The 14,213-nt window shown below is 56.5% G+C and overlaps 7 protein-coding genes across 7 annotated transcripts; 2 read left to right on the forward strand and 5 right to left on the reverse strand.

The window, feature by feature from the left end:
* Positions 1–587: 587 nt before the first annotated feature.
* Positions 588–1,610, reverse strand: LTHEOB_8956 (BTB/POZ domain containing protein; the record flags this gene model as incomplete). The annotated part of the gene is made up of 2 exons (XM_035518490.1): positions 588–1,233; positions 1,321–1,610. The coding sequence occupies 2 exons, from the start codon at positions 1,608–1,610 to the stop codon at positions 588–590; spliced, it is 936 nt and encodes a 311-aa protein (XP_035369855.1).
* Positions 1,611–2,270: 660 nt separating this feature from the next.
* On the reverse strand, positions 2,271–3,086 carry LTHEOB_8957 (Endosomal cargo receptor; the record flags this gene model as incomplete). The annotated part of the gene is made up of 4 exons (XM_035518491.1): positions 2,271–2,289; positions 2,342–2,642; positions 2,699–2,822; positions 2,874–3,086. The coding sequence occupies 4 exons, from the start codon at positions 3,084–3,086 to the stop codon at positions 2,271–2,273; spliced, it is 657 nt and encodes a 218-aa protein (XP_035369856.1).
* A 1,021-nt stretch (positions 3,087–4,107) lies between these two features.
* Positions 4,108–4,611, reverse strand: LTHEOB_8958 (Protein elicitor; the record flags this gene model as incomplete). The annotated part of the gene is made up of 2 exons (XM_035518492.1): positions 4,108–4,225; positions 4,289–4,611. The coding sequence occupies 2 exons, from the start codon at positions 4,609–4,611 to the stop codon at positions 4,108–4,110; spliced, it is 441 nt and encodes a 146-aa protein (XP_035369857.1).
* A 2,216-nt stretch (positions 4,612–6,827) lies between these two features.
* Positions 6,828–7,910, reverse strand: LTHEOB_8959 (Thiamine pyrophosphokinase-related protein; the record flags this gene model as incomplete). Its single annotated transcript, XM_035518493.1, has 2 exons — positions 6,828–7,758; positions 7,837–7,910. The coding sequence occupies 2 exons, from the start codon at positions 7,908–7,910 to the stop codon at positions 6,828–6,830; spliced, it is 1,005 nt and encodes a 334-aa protein (XP_035369858.1).
* A 2,454-nt stretch (positions 7,911–10,364) lies between these two features.
* Positions 10,365–11,552, forward strand: LTHEOB_8960 (Factor for adipocyte protein; the record flags this gene model as incomplete). Its single annotated transcript, XM_035518495.1, has 3 exons — positions 10,365–10,433; positions 10,493–10,936; positions 11,004–11,552. 3 exons carry the CDS (start codon positions 10,365–10,367, stop codon positions 11,550–11,552), a joined length of 1,062 nt encoding a protein of 353 aa, XP_035369859.1.
* A 296-nt stretch (positions 11,553–11,848) lies between these two features.
* On the forward strand, positions 11,849–12,610 carry LTHEOB_8961 (Nucleoside-diphosphate-sugar; the record flags this gene model as incomplete). Its single annotated transcript, XM_035518496.1, has 1 exon — positions 11,849–12,610. The coding sequence occupies one exon, from the start codon at positions 11,849–11,851 to the stop codon at positions 12,608–12,610; it is 762 nt and encodes a 253-aa protein (XP_035369860.1).
* A 211-nt stretch (positions 12,611–12,821) lies between these two features.
* LTHEOB_8962 (37s ribosomal protein) lies at positions 12,822–13,795 on the reverse strand (the record flags this gene model as incomplete). The annotated part of the gene is made up of 3 exons (XM_035518497.1): positions 12,822–13,394; positions 13,498–13,704; positions 13,787–13,795. 3 exons carry the CDS (start codon positions 13,793–13,795, stop codon positions 12,822–12,824), a joined length of 789 nt encoding a protein of 262 aa, XP_035369861.1.
* Between the last annotated feature and the right edge of the window lie 418 nt (positions 13,796–14,213).

The raw sequence follows: 14,213 nt of genomic DNA on the forward strand, positions 1-14,213 counted from the left end.
CCGGCCACCGCGCGGGCGCCGCCACGGTGCTGCTGGTCAACGAGCACAACGCCCACCTGGCGACGCACGAGCATACCGATCTTTGTGTGAGAAGGTTAGTCTCTTTTTTTTTTTGTTTTTTGTACTGTCCTGCTGACTTATGATCTTGCAGGCTGGACGAGCTCATTGGTGTCTTGGAGAACGGCTTTGTCGGGCAGATTGGGCAGGGTGATGAGGAGCCAGACACGAGGGCGCAGGCAGAAGAGGCGCTGAAGCGGCCATGATGTTAACTGATAGTTCAAAAAGCTTATACAACATCCACACAAATATACAACCAAACAAGAAGATATACTTGCTAAGTGAGTTCACGACTTGAAGAACCATCAGAGAATCAAAGACTTTAGAAGGTCTGATTGCTGAAAATGATATCGACATGGTTGAGAAGGCTTTGATAGTGAATTTCAGGCTCGAGTGGCAGAGTACATACATCCAAGGTACAGGGCAATCTTAGGATACAGGAAAACACCAATCGTCAAGCGCCCATCACTCTTCGTCGCAAAGTCAATTTACTTCTCTCATCTCCCAAGAATCGATCAAACCATCACTCTTCACTCATAAGGCTCTGGGATACGTGTCTTGCAGGCGGGCGTCTCAAAGTGCTCGTGGAAGGCGCAATCAGGACCCTTCCGCACGTCGGCCAACTCATTCTGATGCAGGCGGGCCAGCGCCTCAGCGAAGTCGACAGCAAGTTCGCCGCCCTTGGCAATGACGCCGCGCATGCTTTCCGACAATGTGGGCTCGCGCTCGCACAGGTAGCGGTAGGCGGCGGTGCTGACGAGGAAGCGGCGCATGTGGTTGGGCCCCGCGGTGCCGCCGTAGACGTATTCGAGGCGGTAGGCGGGCGCCGTCATGCTCGAGCGCCGGTAATAGGCACGCGCCTGGTCCATGACGTCGTTCTTCAGCCGTTCGATGCCGAAGCGTGTCGCCAGGACGTACAGGCACAGGTAGTGCTGCATGCTGTGGAAGTCGGTAGGCCCGCGCAGGTCTGCGCCGTACAGCCATCTGACAAAGAGCGCGAAGGCGAACTCGTCCAGGTCCGGGAAGGAGAGCGGTGGTGAGTTTGGTGAGATCGGCACCGAGAAGCGGTCGGCGAAGTAGGGCGAGCGTGATTTGAGCAGGTCGGTGTGGACTTTGAAGGATTTGCCCGTTTGTCCTGCGAGGAGCTCGGTCACGGCGGTGCCGGGGATGAGCGTACTGTTGATGTGTGTCAGTGTTTGATACTCTGTGCAAAATGTGAAGTGTAATCGGAGCATTCTCAGAGTGGAATCAAGGGGCACTCACTCAGATAGAGCCTTATCTGTTACTGGACCGGCCAGACCAGATCGGAGGTTGTCGCCTGAATGCTGTCTTGGGGTGTTTGGCGGGCGAGCTGGAACAGCCAGGCGATGGGCTGGGGTAGGGAGCTCGGCTTGGGATTCGCGGGCTGAGACAGAAGGACGAACGCTCTCAGTGAAGTGTTCGACAGCAGACTTAACGCTCGTGGCTGATTCGCTGCGAGTATGTCCCGGCCGAGAAGATTTGGGCTGGGGAGGAGCCAGATTGGCAGACTTGGGGACATTGGAGGATGACATTGGGACGGTTGCTGTTTCTGCGGGTGCCGATCGATTGGCATCCACCAGTGCGGACTTCAAGCTGTGTAGAGATAGTGCTCGGGTTCTAACAAATGCTTTGCGCGAAGAAGGCTGCTGGGGGGGAGGAGTGTGGGTTGGAGGTGAAGAGACGTGAGAAACTGAAGAAGAGCGGCGCTTGGAAGAGCCATGCTGGTGGAAGACGGAAGGCAAGCGCATAGAGATGGAAGGCGCCATGAGCACAGCCATTGCAGGGCGATGTAGCTTCCCGCTGTAGAAATGGAGGAAGGAGCCGTCCTGGCCACCTTCGGAGTGCATTCACTGTGGGTTATACGACCAACAACAAAGGAATCCTCCGTGGCGCCCAAAGTCTAGGGAAGTTGAGACACTGAACCCTCGCGCATCCCATGGCCGCTCCCATTGGGGTCTCGACACGGCCAGACCTCTGCTACGACAAAAGAGCCACCGCGCGCCAAGATAAATCGCCTGATATTTTATGAGACAGCTCGTGTGCCTGGTTTCCTGTAACGCCCACCTCCGCATCCAGAAGTCGAGACAACGAGAAGATGGAGCACAACCGCGTGACCCGAAACCTTTGTATAAACTACAGCTACACCTCCAATGCGTCGTTGACTGGCGTAAAGCGCGTCGCGTGTCATTTCTCTAGATAAGATGCTTCGACCTGTGCGGCTGCTGTCAGTAGTTGCGGCAGTGCGAGAAATGAGAGGGCGCACCTGAAGTATGCGCGCAGGTAGACAACCTGCCATGCACCAAGGCCGACCAGCATGCCCATGGTGCCAAAAGCGAACCACTTGACACGCTCGTTGGTGCTCTCGTTGGTGTCGCGCAGCCTCATCTCGCGCGAACGCAGGTACTCCATCTCGCTGACAATCTCGCCGACGACCTCCTCGAGGCGGCGGAGCTCGGCCTCGACGGGCTTGAGCTTCTCGGTGTTCTGGATAGCGTTCCAATCCTTCGCATCGGCACCAATGTCAATGTCGAGCTCGATGTGGCGGACCTTGCCGCCGCCTCCCCCTGTTGTTGCGCGCGCGGTTAGCATGTGCAAGCAATTGGTGTGGTGTGTGACGCACTCTGCTCGAGGACGTTCTCGAAGCACACATCAAAGGCGGAATCGGCGACCGAGGTGAAGGCGTATCTGTTCTCGCCGACGACATCCTTCGGGCGGCCGTAGTCGTTGCCGACGGCGTCCTTGATCTGCACATGCGGGTGAGCTCGAGCTTGTTCAACCGGGTGGGCCGGACGTACATGCATGTTCAGCCTCTGGCCATCACCCTTGTAGCCGTCGGTAATGGTGGTGACGACAACGAGCTGGTCCTTCATGACGAAGTTGCGGACGCATCGCTCTTTGCTGGCCGACTCGTGGCCCGGGTGGGCCTCGATGTCGAACTTGAGGGCGGAAACGAAGGGCAGGCTGACGAGCAGGAGCAGGCAGCTCAGGGCTCTGAGCAGCATCTCCATGGTGGGCGAATTGGGCGTGGTGGGAACGAAGTGCAAGCTGTCGTGCACGCTCAGAAAGCCACACGTTGCTTCGCCAGATGGCGCTCCCTGAGCATCAACCTGGCCCGTGCGCCAATCGCTCGAGCGGTCGCCGGCCAAACGTTTCGCCGCACTTGCCTTTCCTCCGCTTCCACGCCCAGAAAACATCTCCTTCCATTGGTGCACATCGCATAGCCTTGCTCTGCTCGAACGCCGACAGTACCCGACAATAGCCAACAAATACCCCGCAGCCTCCAGACTGCCAACATAAAAGACACATCACAAAGACTTAACCAACCTTGCTGACTCCCAGCTCACTGGAACCCGTCCAATCGACTTCAGTATTTGTCAGTCTCGTGCCTGCGGTCAATATTTCGGACCAAACCCATGAGATAATGGCCGCCAGTCTACTCAATCATGTCCGGCATAGAGAAAGGCTATATCAGCACACTTCTCGGCTGAGTGGACCCGCTCACTTTCTTGAAGCTTTAGCTTTAGCAGGGGCTCAATCGTTCTGAAAGGCTGCTGATATTCGCGCGGCCATGTGTATCCGTACTGTTCTTTCATGCAGTAGCACGCTTAATCAGCATCACTTTTGGACGATCATAACGAGTAAGTGCCTTGGAAAGGCAGACTGCTGGCGTCGAAAGCCCCCAACGGGGTACTTCAAATACATCACCCTTCAGTCCTCGACCGCGGAATGTGTTGCAGATTCAAAAGCACTTCTCCACTTTTACTCACCTGTTCTACCTCCAGATACATGAAGTCCCCTCTTCGCAGCGGGGACAAAAGTGGCCAAGTCATCACACTCAATTTACATCCGGTCATTCATTTGAGTAAGTGGTCCGCATGGATTTTCCGCATTTATTTTCTCTTCTGTCATGTTCTTATGGAAACGTTCAAGATTCAAAGATGCAAAAAGAATTGGTGTGACTCTTGAAATTTTGGTAATACAATTATTTACAGTGTCGTAATACATTCCTCCCCACATTCAATTAAATATTTACATGCCATCAATGACGATGGTAGTCGCGGAGACCTGGGAGCAGACGAAGTCGTTGGGGCCGTTGCCACCAGCGTGGCAGTAGGTGGGAACCTCACCCTCGCCGTAGAAGCCGACACTATTACCCAGGAATGTTAGCAACACGTTCCTATTCGCCATGTCCAAATGGAGGAAAACTTACGCAAGACCCAGCTCGTGGTAGATGCGGAGGGCGAACTCGCTCTCCTGGCCGGAGTACAGGGCGAAGCGGTACTTGGTCTCGCCGCAGGTGATGACCTCGGAGGGCAGGCCGGGGTTGCTGGCGGAGCAGTCGAGGTCCTTGGCGTCCTTGCCGCTCAGCTTGAACGAGACGGACTGGATGCCGTCGTTCTTGCGGACGGTGAAGTCGGCAATGTCGATGTTCTCGTAGGTGTTGGGGTCGGGGGCGCCGGTGCTCTGGGCAGCGGGAGCAGCGGTGGCAATGGCACCGAAGAGGGCGGTAGCGGCGGCGAGAGTGAAGCGCATGGTGATTGGTTTGGTGGGTTGTGGAGGGAGGTTTTGGTTTGTGTGGTTGAGAGTTGTTGTGAAGCTGGCTGATGATGATGCTCTGTTTCTCCAAACATCAGGACGTATATATACCTGCGGGTGACAGTATGGTGACCCCTTTCACAGCACCGAGCTCGACGTCACATGTAGCTATTTTGGAGTGCAGTGGACCCTGCGATGCAACTCCGCGCTTCTAGCAGCTTGGCATTTGTTCACTCAATTCTCCTATGCGGAGTACTGCGGGATTCTAGTTCGCGGATAACACGGAGGAGCAGCCAGAATACGAGGGAAGCCCGACCCGACTTGGCCAGGACGAGCTAGAAGGCGGTGGCAAGCACTTTTGCCGAACGGAAGCCCGTATGGAAGTCGTGGCGAAACGTGCGCCTGGCACTGGCCATCGAGTGAGCCACGACTATTTTGCCGGCCCTTCCTCGTATTGCAGAGCCGCTTCACGCCACTTACGTTGCACAGCCATCAACCGCCGGACTTTCTGGTACTACCTCTACGCCGCACCATGTATTCTTGGCCATCCAGACGGCAAACTAGAATTGGTTCCGCCCGTTGTCACATCGTATGTTGATCATTCTTTCCATTTGGTTAAACCTCTCATTGAGCGACTTCAACAAGGCGAACAATGCACTGAACGGACCATCTTGATGGCTTCGGCTAGAGAACAACTTCACCATACATGTAATAACCCCAATTAATGACAGGCTTCGGACCCCGCCTTCCCGAATTGAGGCGGCTAGTACCATACGATCGTGGAATGCCTTCAACAATCACATCATTGATTTTCTTTTCTAATACCTAATAGATTGACAGTAACTTCCTTAAGAAATATACTATATCCAGTTCGTGCATCGCATGTAAGAGAGCTCGACTTTTTCTCGTCGAAATGCAGCTGTGTTGAAATTGAATGATGTTCTCGAGGGCTCAAAGTGTGGCTGAAGTCCCATCGATCTCGCTCGATCGACGCATGTGCGCGGGTCTTAAGATGCGTCAGGCGTTCCACGACTTTCACGATATGACGTGCAAAATACAAGGCTTGATACGAGCCGCCTTTAATCCGGGGTAAATACGTAAATTGACAAAGTGACGGCCCACCACATCTTGATTGGCACTATGAAGTCATTGCGAGTGTGGTTTGCACACCATTTGCGGAGTAGAAACCTTGGTTCCATTACGATGGTTTTCCGGCGCTGCGAGCGGGTTCGACGATGTTGAAGTCCCCCACAGACGTGACTGTCAAGGCTTTCGCCGCACACACGAGGGACTTCATTGACACTTCAATGAACGTTGTTGTTGCCTGATTCTGGAGGTGCTAAACGAATCAAAGCCTGTAAATAGAAACATTTGAGCCCCACTCACCCAGTGATTAGCAGAACTTCTCGATATTCGGTGGAACGCAGTCAAATCGCTCATGTCTCCATCTGCGATTATTTTACGGTAGGGCTTGGTTCGGAGATGTCACCGGGTCCTGTGAGTGGTATCTTAAAATACACAGCGTGTTCATCGCACGGTGGATATTCCTTACCGCGTATCGTGCTGAAGATCTCCGAGATGTGAAACAGGCCATGAGCTAGGGTTAAATTGAATGATGTCAGAGTCCTCTCTCGTCCACTGCAAGCTCTGTGAGTACAGAGCGAACTCGAATACGCTCATGACTTCAGGGGTGGCGGGCCTGAGGCTAAGGAGGAGGAGCCTTTTCGTCACGAAGCGTTGACTGAGCTAGGAGGCACATCTCGTACTTCGGAGAATTTCATTTTCCAAGATGGCCAGAAACGTATGCAAAATACGACTGGATCATCTGGTTCTGAGCATCTTCTGAGTCTGCAAGGAGTGGAGGTTACTTTCTCGACTCTACACAGGTCAGTCAACACAGATCGTTGAACAAAGGTCTGCAACATTTGGTGTGCCCATGTTGATTTTACAGACCCACTGCCAATTTCGGTATGCTGATTCGGGACGACGTTCATCAAGCGCTATCCGTATAATGGTTCGAATCTCGTCAGGGACAAAGGATGCTTGAAAGATTTCCTGGTGCTGCAACACACGATGGCCATTTTGATGCAATATTTGGTCGCAAAAAAGGACAGGTCTTTCATGACTGGCTTGTGAATGCACTGCTTACGCAAAACTCTATATGCAAATGCGGCTAATATCAAAAACATGTATCAAACGCGGATTGTGAATGCTTAGTATCCAGGCCTCCTTGGCCCGGGAAACCTGAGGCGGCGATGCAGCCTGGACACGATCTCGGTGTAATCGGGCTCATTCTCGGGCGTCAAGATACCGTGCCTGATGAAGAAGTCGAGCATGACGAGGGCGGTGTTGGGCTTGAACTCGCCGCGGGCGAGGGCGGCCTGCACCTCGGCCGTGGTGAGCAGGGCGAAGCCCTCGACCTCGGAGTCGTTCGGGCGCGGCTCGATGGCATCGCTCTCGCGCAGCTCCAGGTCGTAGACGTACTGCGACTCGGGCTGCAGCAGGCCCGTCTCGCCGCCGGCCCTCGCGTCGCGGATCAGAAAGTACGAGACGTTGCCGACGGCCTTTGCGTTCTTGCGCACAAAGTCGGCGGGCAGCGAGGCCTCCTCGGCGGCCTCTCGGGCCAGGGCGTCCATGGGCTTCTCATTGGCCGGCAGGCCGCCGGCAACGGTGTTGTCCAGCAGGCCCGGGTACGTTTGCTTCGACCGCGCCCTCCGCGGGATCCAGAAGCGGAAGCCGTGCACGGGATCGCGCATGTAGACGGTCAGATTGACGCTGCAGACCAGCACGCCGAACAGGGGGCTGGCGGCGCGCTCGATGCGGAACAGCAGCTCGCCGGCGTTGCCGTAGACGGGATACAGCTCGTTGCGCCAGCCCTTGTTGAGCAGCTCAAAGTGGCGCGTCTGGCGCATGGCGGCCGTCGTGGCAGCGACGATCTGGGTGCGCTCCGCCTCGTCGATGCCGGCCACCAAGATCAGCGTCTGCGACTCGGGCGACACGTCCCAGGCGGGCAGGCCCGACAGCGTCTCGGCTACGTGCGGGCGCACGAAGCCGAGCGTGGCGTGGTGGTCGGCGACGTGCAGCGTGTAGAGGCTGGAGATGGCTTCCTCGTAGCGGTCATTGTCGAGGTCGGGGCGCGGGAAGCTGCGTCGGGGTCAGTGACGCTGCCCTCGATTCCTTTGGACCCTGAGCGGATAATGTTCGGGGCGTGAGGGTGTATACTTGTCGCAGTCGTTGACCAAGGCGAGGTTGGACTTGCCGAAAGTCGGCCACTCGTCTTCTGACTCGTTCGGCATCGTGTCTGGGTAGCGTGGCCGCGGTTCGATCAGGTATCCACTTTCGGCCGTCTAAATCCTAGCGATGCAAGTGTGAAAAGGTGAGTGTGCTCCGGCGGCGTCCCAGGGCTGCAGGAAACGTGGCAGTCGCAACCCACTGCCGTGTGAAACGGGGGGCCCAGGATCCTTCCTTGTTACGGCGGGTGCCTTTGGCCGAGCTGGTCCGAGCATCACGAGTGACCTGGTGACCAGAGGCGGCTGCGCCAACCCCGTGGGCATCGTGAGGAGGGAGTGGAAGGGCCGGAGACACGTCACGACGCATGTCGCGATGTGATACTGCGCCATCCTCACCAAGGATGCAGGCTACCCCGGTGCGAGCCGCTGCGGCTGCCGGCAACAGCGTCGCCGAGCTGCAGCGCTAGCCCCACTAACCCCCGCCTCGGAGCCGAGCTCGTCCCTGATCTGGCAGCATCCAGCCCTCAGTTGCAGCTCTGAGATCTCGGTGGGTGCCTGAGGGGACGCGCTCTGTCCTAGAGCGAGATGGCCCAATCACATGGCTCACATATCTGGCGCTGTGCCGCAACATGAGTCGCTATCTGAGATCGATCTAGCAGTGAACAGCCCGAGTCCAATCACGATGGACAGAATCTATAGGCAGAGGACAGAAAAGGGCCGGAACGGACCGTCCCGCGGACATTTCTCCTATGCGGGCGGATCTCCGGAGATGCAAGTGTTTGTTTAGTGTCGACTGCACGGAGAAGAGCCGTCACCTTGCTCCCGCCGTCGTCGACTACATGTCATGCCATGTAAGAACAGATCCTTCTAATTGTACGAGTTTCCCAAATTGGCATTATCCTCTTTTGGCGCACACGATCATAACAGCGTTCAATGCTCCAGCGAATCGGCCCAGTCTTAGGCGCCTCTGTGGGGCAAGGTCCTGTGACTCATGGTGCCATCAAAAAGCAATTCTGTACAGTCTCTTTCGTGTCCAACGGATTTCGCTCTCCTCCACTTGTTGCCGCTGTGATCTATCATGCCCTTCGGCTAACGAGTCAATCGTTTGCGTCATTGCGTGCCAACTGCCGAATCCGAGGTGAAGCTGCTCCCAAGTGGGAAGTACGTGCGACGATGACAAATGAGAGTCCAAAATAGTAGAAACTTCACGGTGTGACAACCAACCTCCTACGCCTATCTATTGGCTGGAAAGGACCGAAGAACTTGACTGCTACCTAATGGCCTCAGGAGTCTGTGCGCTGGTTTCAGGAGCTTTCTCCGAGCCAGCTGATAGAGGCTGCCGAGGTATCTGCGTCAGTGGTTTGCAGAATTTTGTGTGCGTGGGTCGAAATGTCGGACTTGAAGTTAACTGTAGTTCCGCGGAGACCAGGGGCATGTCGAGGCGCAGGGGTCACCAGAGGCCCAATGCAAGTTTGTGGTTCAACATCTTGGGCATGTGCATAGGCTCTTGTTCGGCCAAGTCGTGAAACAAGTCGTGCAGGCCGAGCAGAGCTTAAGACTGTTTAAACATAAATGTGGGTGGCCCTGCAGCGTTCGACATGTTCCTACGTCATACAGTCCGCTTCGGCACCAGGTGGCTAGCGTGGCTGTGCTGTTCTATCAGACGCCTGTCAACTTCCTAGAACAGCAGAAGCCGGGGGACTTGACCTATCACGTCGTCTGCAGGCCTACCGTGCTCACCGCCGGCTACCGGATGCAAGAGTGTACTGCATAACGTTTCTGTTTGTCACAGGCGAAGAAAAATGCAGTTTGAAGAAAAGTATAATGGTATGATATTGTTGCCTTGAAACCACGAGTTCAGGGGGAGTCGGCACAAACACAGATCCCCTTTTGGCACCATATTCCCATCCTGGCTCTTGCAGTGCCCTTTTAAGGATTCTATGCCGGCATCGAAAGTTTGTGGGTGGTGAAGGATCACCATCCATGAACGGGCCAAGCGGTGACACTTTAGTTGTGACAGACGGTGAGGCTGATGATAAGGGTGGCTCAACTGCTGCCGGTCAGCACGTCCGCCGAGTCATTTAAAAGAGCTTTACTGTTGGAGCGCGGGCCGTCTTTAGATCCACGATACCGGGGATAAGATCGGAATGACGTGGTTTAGTGAGTTAAGGTTCGAAGTCGCGGAGATCGCGCTGCCGGTCAGCGACGCGATCTAGGGCTGAGCCAACACCAAAACGACCGTGCAAATCGGCAATGTACATAATAAGTTAGCGGATCGCGAGTCTTGTGACAAGGGCTGGCTGCGGGTGGCTTTCACGGTGGGTCGCCCCCACGCGACAAGAGGGTGATTGGGGCTGAGGGCTTCAAACATGCAGCTGAACGCTGGACACTGGACCCGCTCGCCAGCATCCGAGCCAGCTGAACATATGCCGTCGAGCAGGCCTCTGCGACGGCATTTTTTTTTCTACAACTCCATTCAACCACCACTTCCACATATCCATATTCGCCTCTACGAGCGACATGGCTCTCAGCGGGACTGACAATATGTTAATACACTGCGCCATCTGCGGAGCTCCCACAGCCAAGCATGTACGCATCCATGCCATCATCTCACGTGTCGCCCTTTGTTGACAAACCCACCCCCGCAGCAACCCGCAACGCTTCTCAGCGACCCGGCACGGGAGCTGGAGGTGGTGATAGAGCACTTCGCCACGAAATGGGGGCCCTCCCGATTCACCACCGGCCGCGCCATCGACGAGCTGCGGGTCGCCAATGCCGGCCGCTGCTTCTTCACCACCAACGACGACGACGATGAGGGCCGCAGGGCGACGGCCTACGCCTCCGACGACACGGTCCCGGGCGCCGACCGCTACTACATCCCCGTCCACGACTACTGCCTCAGCCTGACCAAGCGCATCCTGGCCTCCGGCCACGGCCGCGTCCGAACCATGCGCCAGCTGTGGAAAGTCCTCCGTACGAGATGTCTGGCCACCGTCGCCAGTGGCCGGACGGAGCCGCTCGCCGGGACCGACGCTCCCGACGACTACCACCTGCCGCCTCGAGCAGAGGACGAGAGTCGGGAAGACCGCTGGGTATGTACTCCTTGATGATTACATTCCGGATCCGGTAGTGCCGAGGGACTAACGCGAGAACAATCAGTGTACGGCAGATGCATGGGACGTCCCCGACCTCACCGCCGGCGTCCTCGCCCAGATGACGCCTTCTCGGCCCCCTTCTCTGGACGGGCGGCAGGCCGAGTTCCGGGCGCGGTTCGAGCGGCTCCCGCAGGAGATGCAGGACCACATCCTGTCCTTCGTCTTCACCGAACAACACTTCCCGCCGGACTGCACGTACCTGATCCCCCAAGGCGCGTGGATGAACCTGCTGCTGCAGGGCCAGGTCGTGCCGTACCTCTGGGACCTGGACCGCGACGAAGTCGAGAAGAAAGTAGCGGAAGGCCGGGAAAGGGGGGTGGAGTGGGACTTTGAGCTGCTCGTCCGCCGGCTCTGCCAGGCGCGGTCCATGGCCGACGGGGCGCCGCTGGCGAGCATGCCGGCCGGCCTGCGGAACCGCCAGCGCGTGTGGAAGCTCGTCCAAGACATGTACGTGGGAGATTTCCTGCCCGAGACGCCCGCAGCAGCCGCCATCCCGCGGTACTGGGACGAGGATGGGAACCTCCAGTACCCTTTGGTCTGGATACGAAGATAACGAGCGAGGGCCCCAGCCCAACATGGGTATGGCCTCTATAGCCATTGGGCAACACACACAACACATAATCCTTGCACTGCAGGGCCCCAGCCGCGCGGCACGCTAAGCTTATGAGTCTCAACAATGGCGCGCACACCCGTCCGACGACCGCCGCCCCAAACCACACCCCCCAACAGCGGGAAAGTCAAAGGGGTCATCGACCAAAGACCAACAAAAGGAAACGCAGCCACACGCGCGCACAAACACACGCCGCCCCCCTTAAAAAGAAAGAAAAAAACAAAAAGCAAAAAAAAAAAATGAAAGTCCTCCTGGTCGGCGCGACCGGCTTCGTCGGATCGTACGCGCTGCGCGCGCTGCTGGCCGACCCGGCCATCGGCACCGTCGTCACCCTCACGCGCGCGCCGCTCAGCAACTCGGCCTACATCCACTCGCGCCACCTCGAGTCGCCCAAGCTGGTCGAGGTCGTGCACCCGGACTTCCTCTCCTACCCGGACCCGGATGACGACGGACTGCTCGCCCGCCACCTGCGCGGCGTGCGCGCCTGCCTGTGGTGCGTCGGCGGCCGCCACACGCAGCGCTCGCGCTGGCCCACCGACGAGGAATACGTCCGCGTCAGCGTCGACTTCCCCCTCAAGTGCGCCGAGGCGCTGAGGGACCGCTTCGCCGCGGCGAACGAAGGCGCTGATCCGCCGCTGCCGCCGTTTAGGTTCGTATTTTGTAGCGGCCATGCCACCGAGTGGGACCAGGCGAAGAACTTGTGGGTCATGGAGCGCACGCGCAAGGTGAAGGGGATGGCTGAGAAGGCCTTGTTCGCGTTGGCTGAGGAGAGCAAAGGCCGCTTTGAGGCGTACACCGTCAGGCCCTGTGGCATCTATCAGAAGAATCCGAGCTTGAAGGATTTGTTCTTGACGTCGGTCGTGTTGCCGAGTTGCCATGTCGAGGAGCTGGCGGCCGTCATGATCGAGATCGCTAAGAATGGCAGCAAGGACCAAATTGTGGTGCACGAGCGGATCAGGAAGTGGGGAGGCGAGCTGTTGAAAGATGCAGTCGAAAAGTGATGCACTTGGTGAGCAGAGGGCCTTCCAAATTTGATCGGGTGGTTACCTGTGGTTGGGAGAAATTGAGAAGCCCAGTAATGATAATATGATTTTGACGTAGCCCATGATAACTCCCTCAGATAGTTCCAATGAAACTTTTCAAAGTACAGTAACGGCCTCGGGAACGGAGTGGTGTACAGCTTGCAGTACAAATGGAAACGAAGCGTGCCCTTTAGAGAAAATGGATCTGGCCATACTTGTCCTCCGAAGGCCGCACATTTGCGGTGCAAAGATAGCCACGGTCATGTCTGAACTTGAGATCGAAGCCACCGCGCTTGACCCAGATGTCCTCCATCTCCAGCCTAAACTTCGACTTCGGCTTGCCCTCCTTCAGCCTCAGCTTCTCGAAGAAGCAGTAAGCGGCGTAGAAGGTTACGGTCGTGTTACCAGCGTTGGCGCCCTTCTTTCCGCGGAAGTTGGCGAGTTGCGGAGCGGTGATCTTGGTGGGCTTGGTATACATGGCCGACAGATCGCGGCAGAATTGCGCCTGCGTGACGCCAGGTTTCTTCACGTAGGCAGTGATCTTTTTTCTGACCTCGTCACACGTGTCATACACCTTAACTGCATCCTCCTCGCCTGGAAGGTGAATGTCGGCCAGGTCAGCCGCCCCAGTGGCCGTGTCCTTGGATGCATCCTTAGAGCCCGACTCGTCGGCGCCGTCCGTCTTCTGCTTCTTGCTACCACTGTTGGCCGTGGGGAGCTTGATGCCGTTCATTTCGCGGTACTTGAAGTAGGCCCATGCATACTGGTAGCAGTCAGAGTTCAGCCCCTTTTGTCGGGCCGCTCTGCCTGAGGAAATTGTTGTACGATTTGTTAGAGACGCCGAGCTTGTCGCAAAACTCGCCAACCTTCATGCCGCCATTGTCGATGAGACGATGGATCATGCGGCGCACTTGGTCGGGGTTCTTGTCGATGGGCATGTCCTCGACGGCCTCGAGGAAGTTAGAATCATCAAAGTCCTGTGGCTCCTCGACGCGACCGCGTTTCTTGCCCGTGTTTGATTGATTGACAGGCTTGGAGTCATTCTTGGCAGGCGCAGCAGGCGCGATGTTGGTCTGACTGGTCAGATCACTGAGGGCTGGTCTTTCCTATCGGCATCTCAATAAATGCAGCCTCAATACATGCAATCCGGCTTACTTGTGCCATTTTGTTTTGCAGCTCTGGTTCGTGACAAGATGCTTTTGGTCCAGAAAATTGAGCAAGAAAGTGGGCAGGGCGGTCGGAGGGCGGTGCAGGAGCGAGTTTGTCCCTTGAGAAAACGGGCCGGTAACGTTGACGCGTTCTCCTGGACCGCGTTGTTGACATCGACACGACCCTGACTCGAACCCACGTGATTTTTGAAGTTTCCCGAATCGTTCTGACGTCTTACCGCTTGCTTATCGTATGGCCCTTGCATGGCGACCAAGTCCACTCGGATATCAACAGTCCTCTCTACGCGACTTCTACACGCGTTCCCCTTCGATTTGCAAGGCAATGCTGGAAACATGTCGAATTGTGTCGTATAGAGTACACATGCTTTGCCATCGCCAATAGCCCTATTTTACATCTAATCACCCTACGCCCG

The sequence above is a fragment of the Lasiodiplodia theobromae genome, assembly GCF_012971845.1.
Source record: "Lasiodiplodia theobromae strain AM2As chromosome Unknown scaffold_29, whole genome shotgun sequence".
Lineage (NCBI taxonomy): Eukaryota > Fungi > Ascomycota > Dothideomycetes > Botryosphaeriales > Botryosphaeriaceae > Lasiodiplodia > Lasiodiplodia theobromae.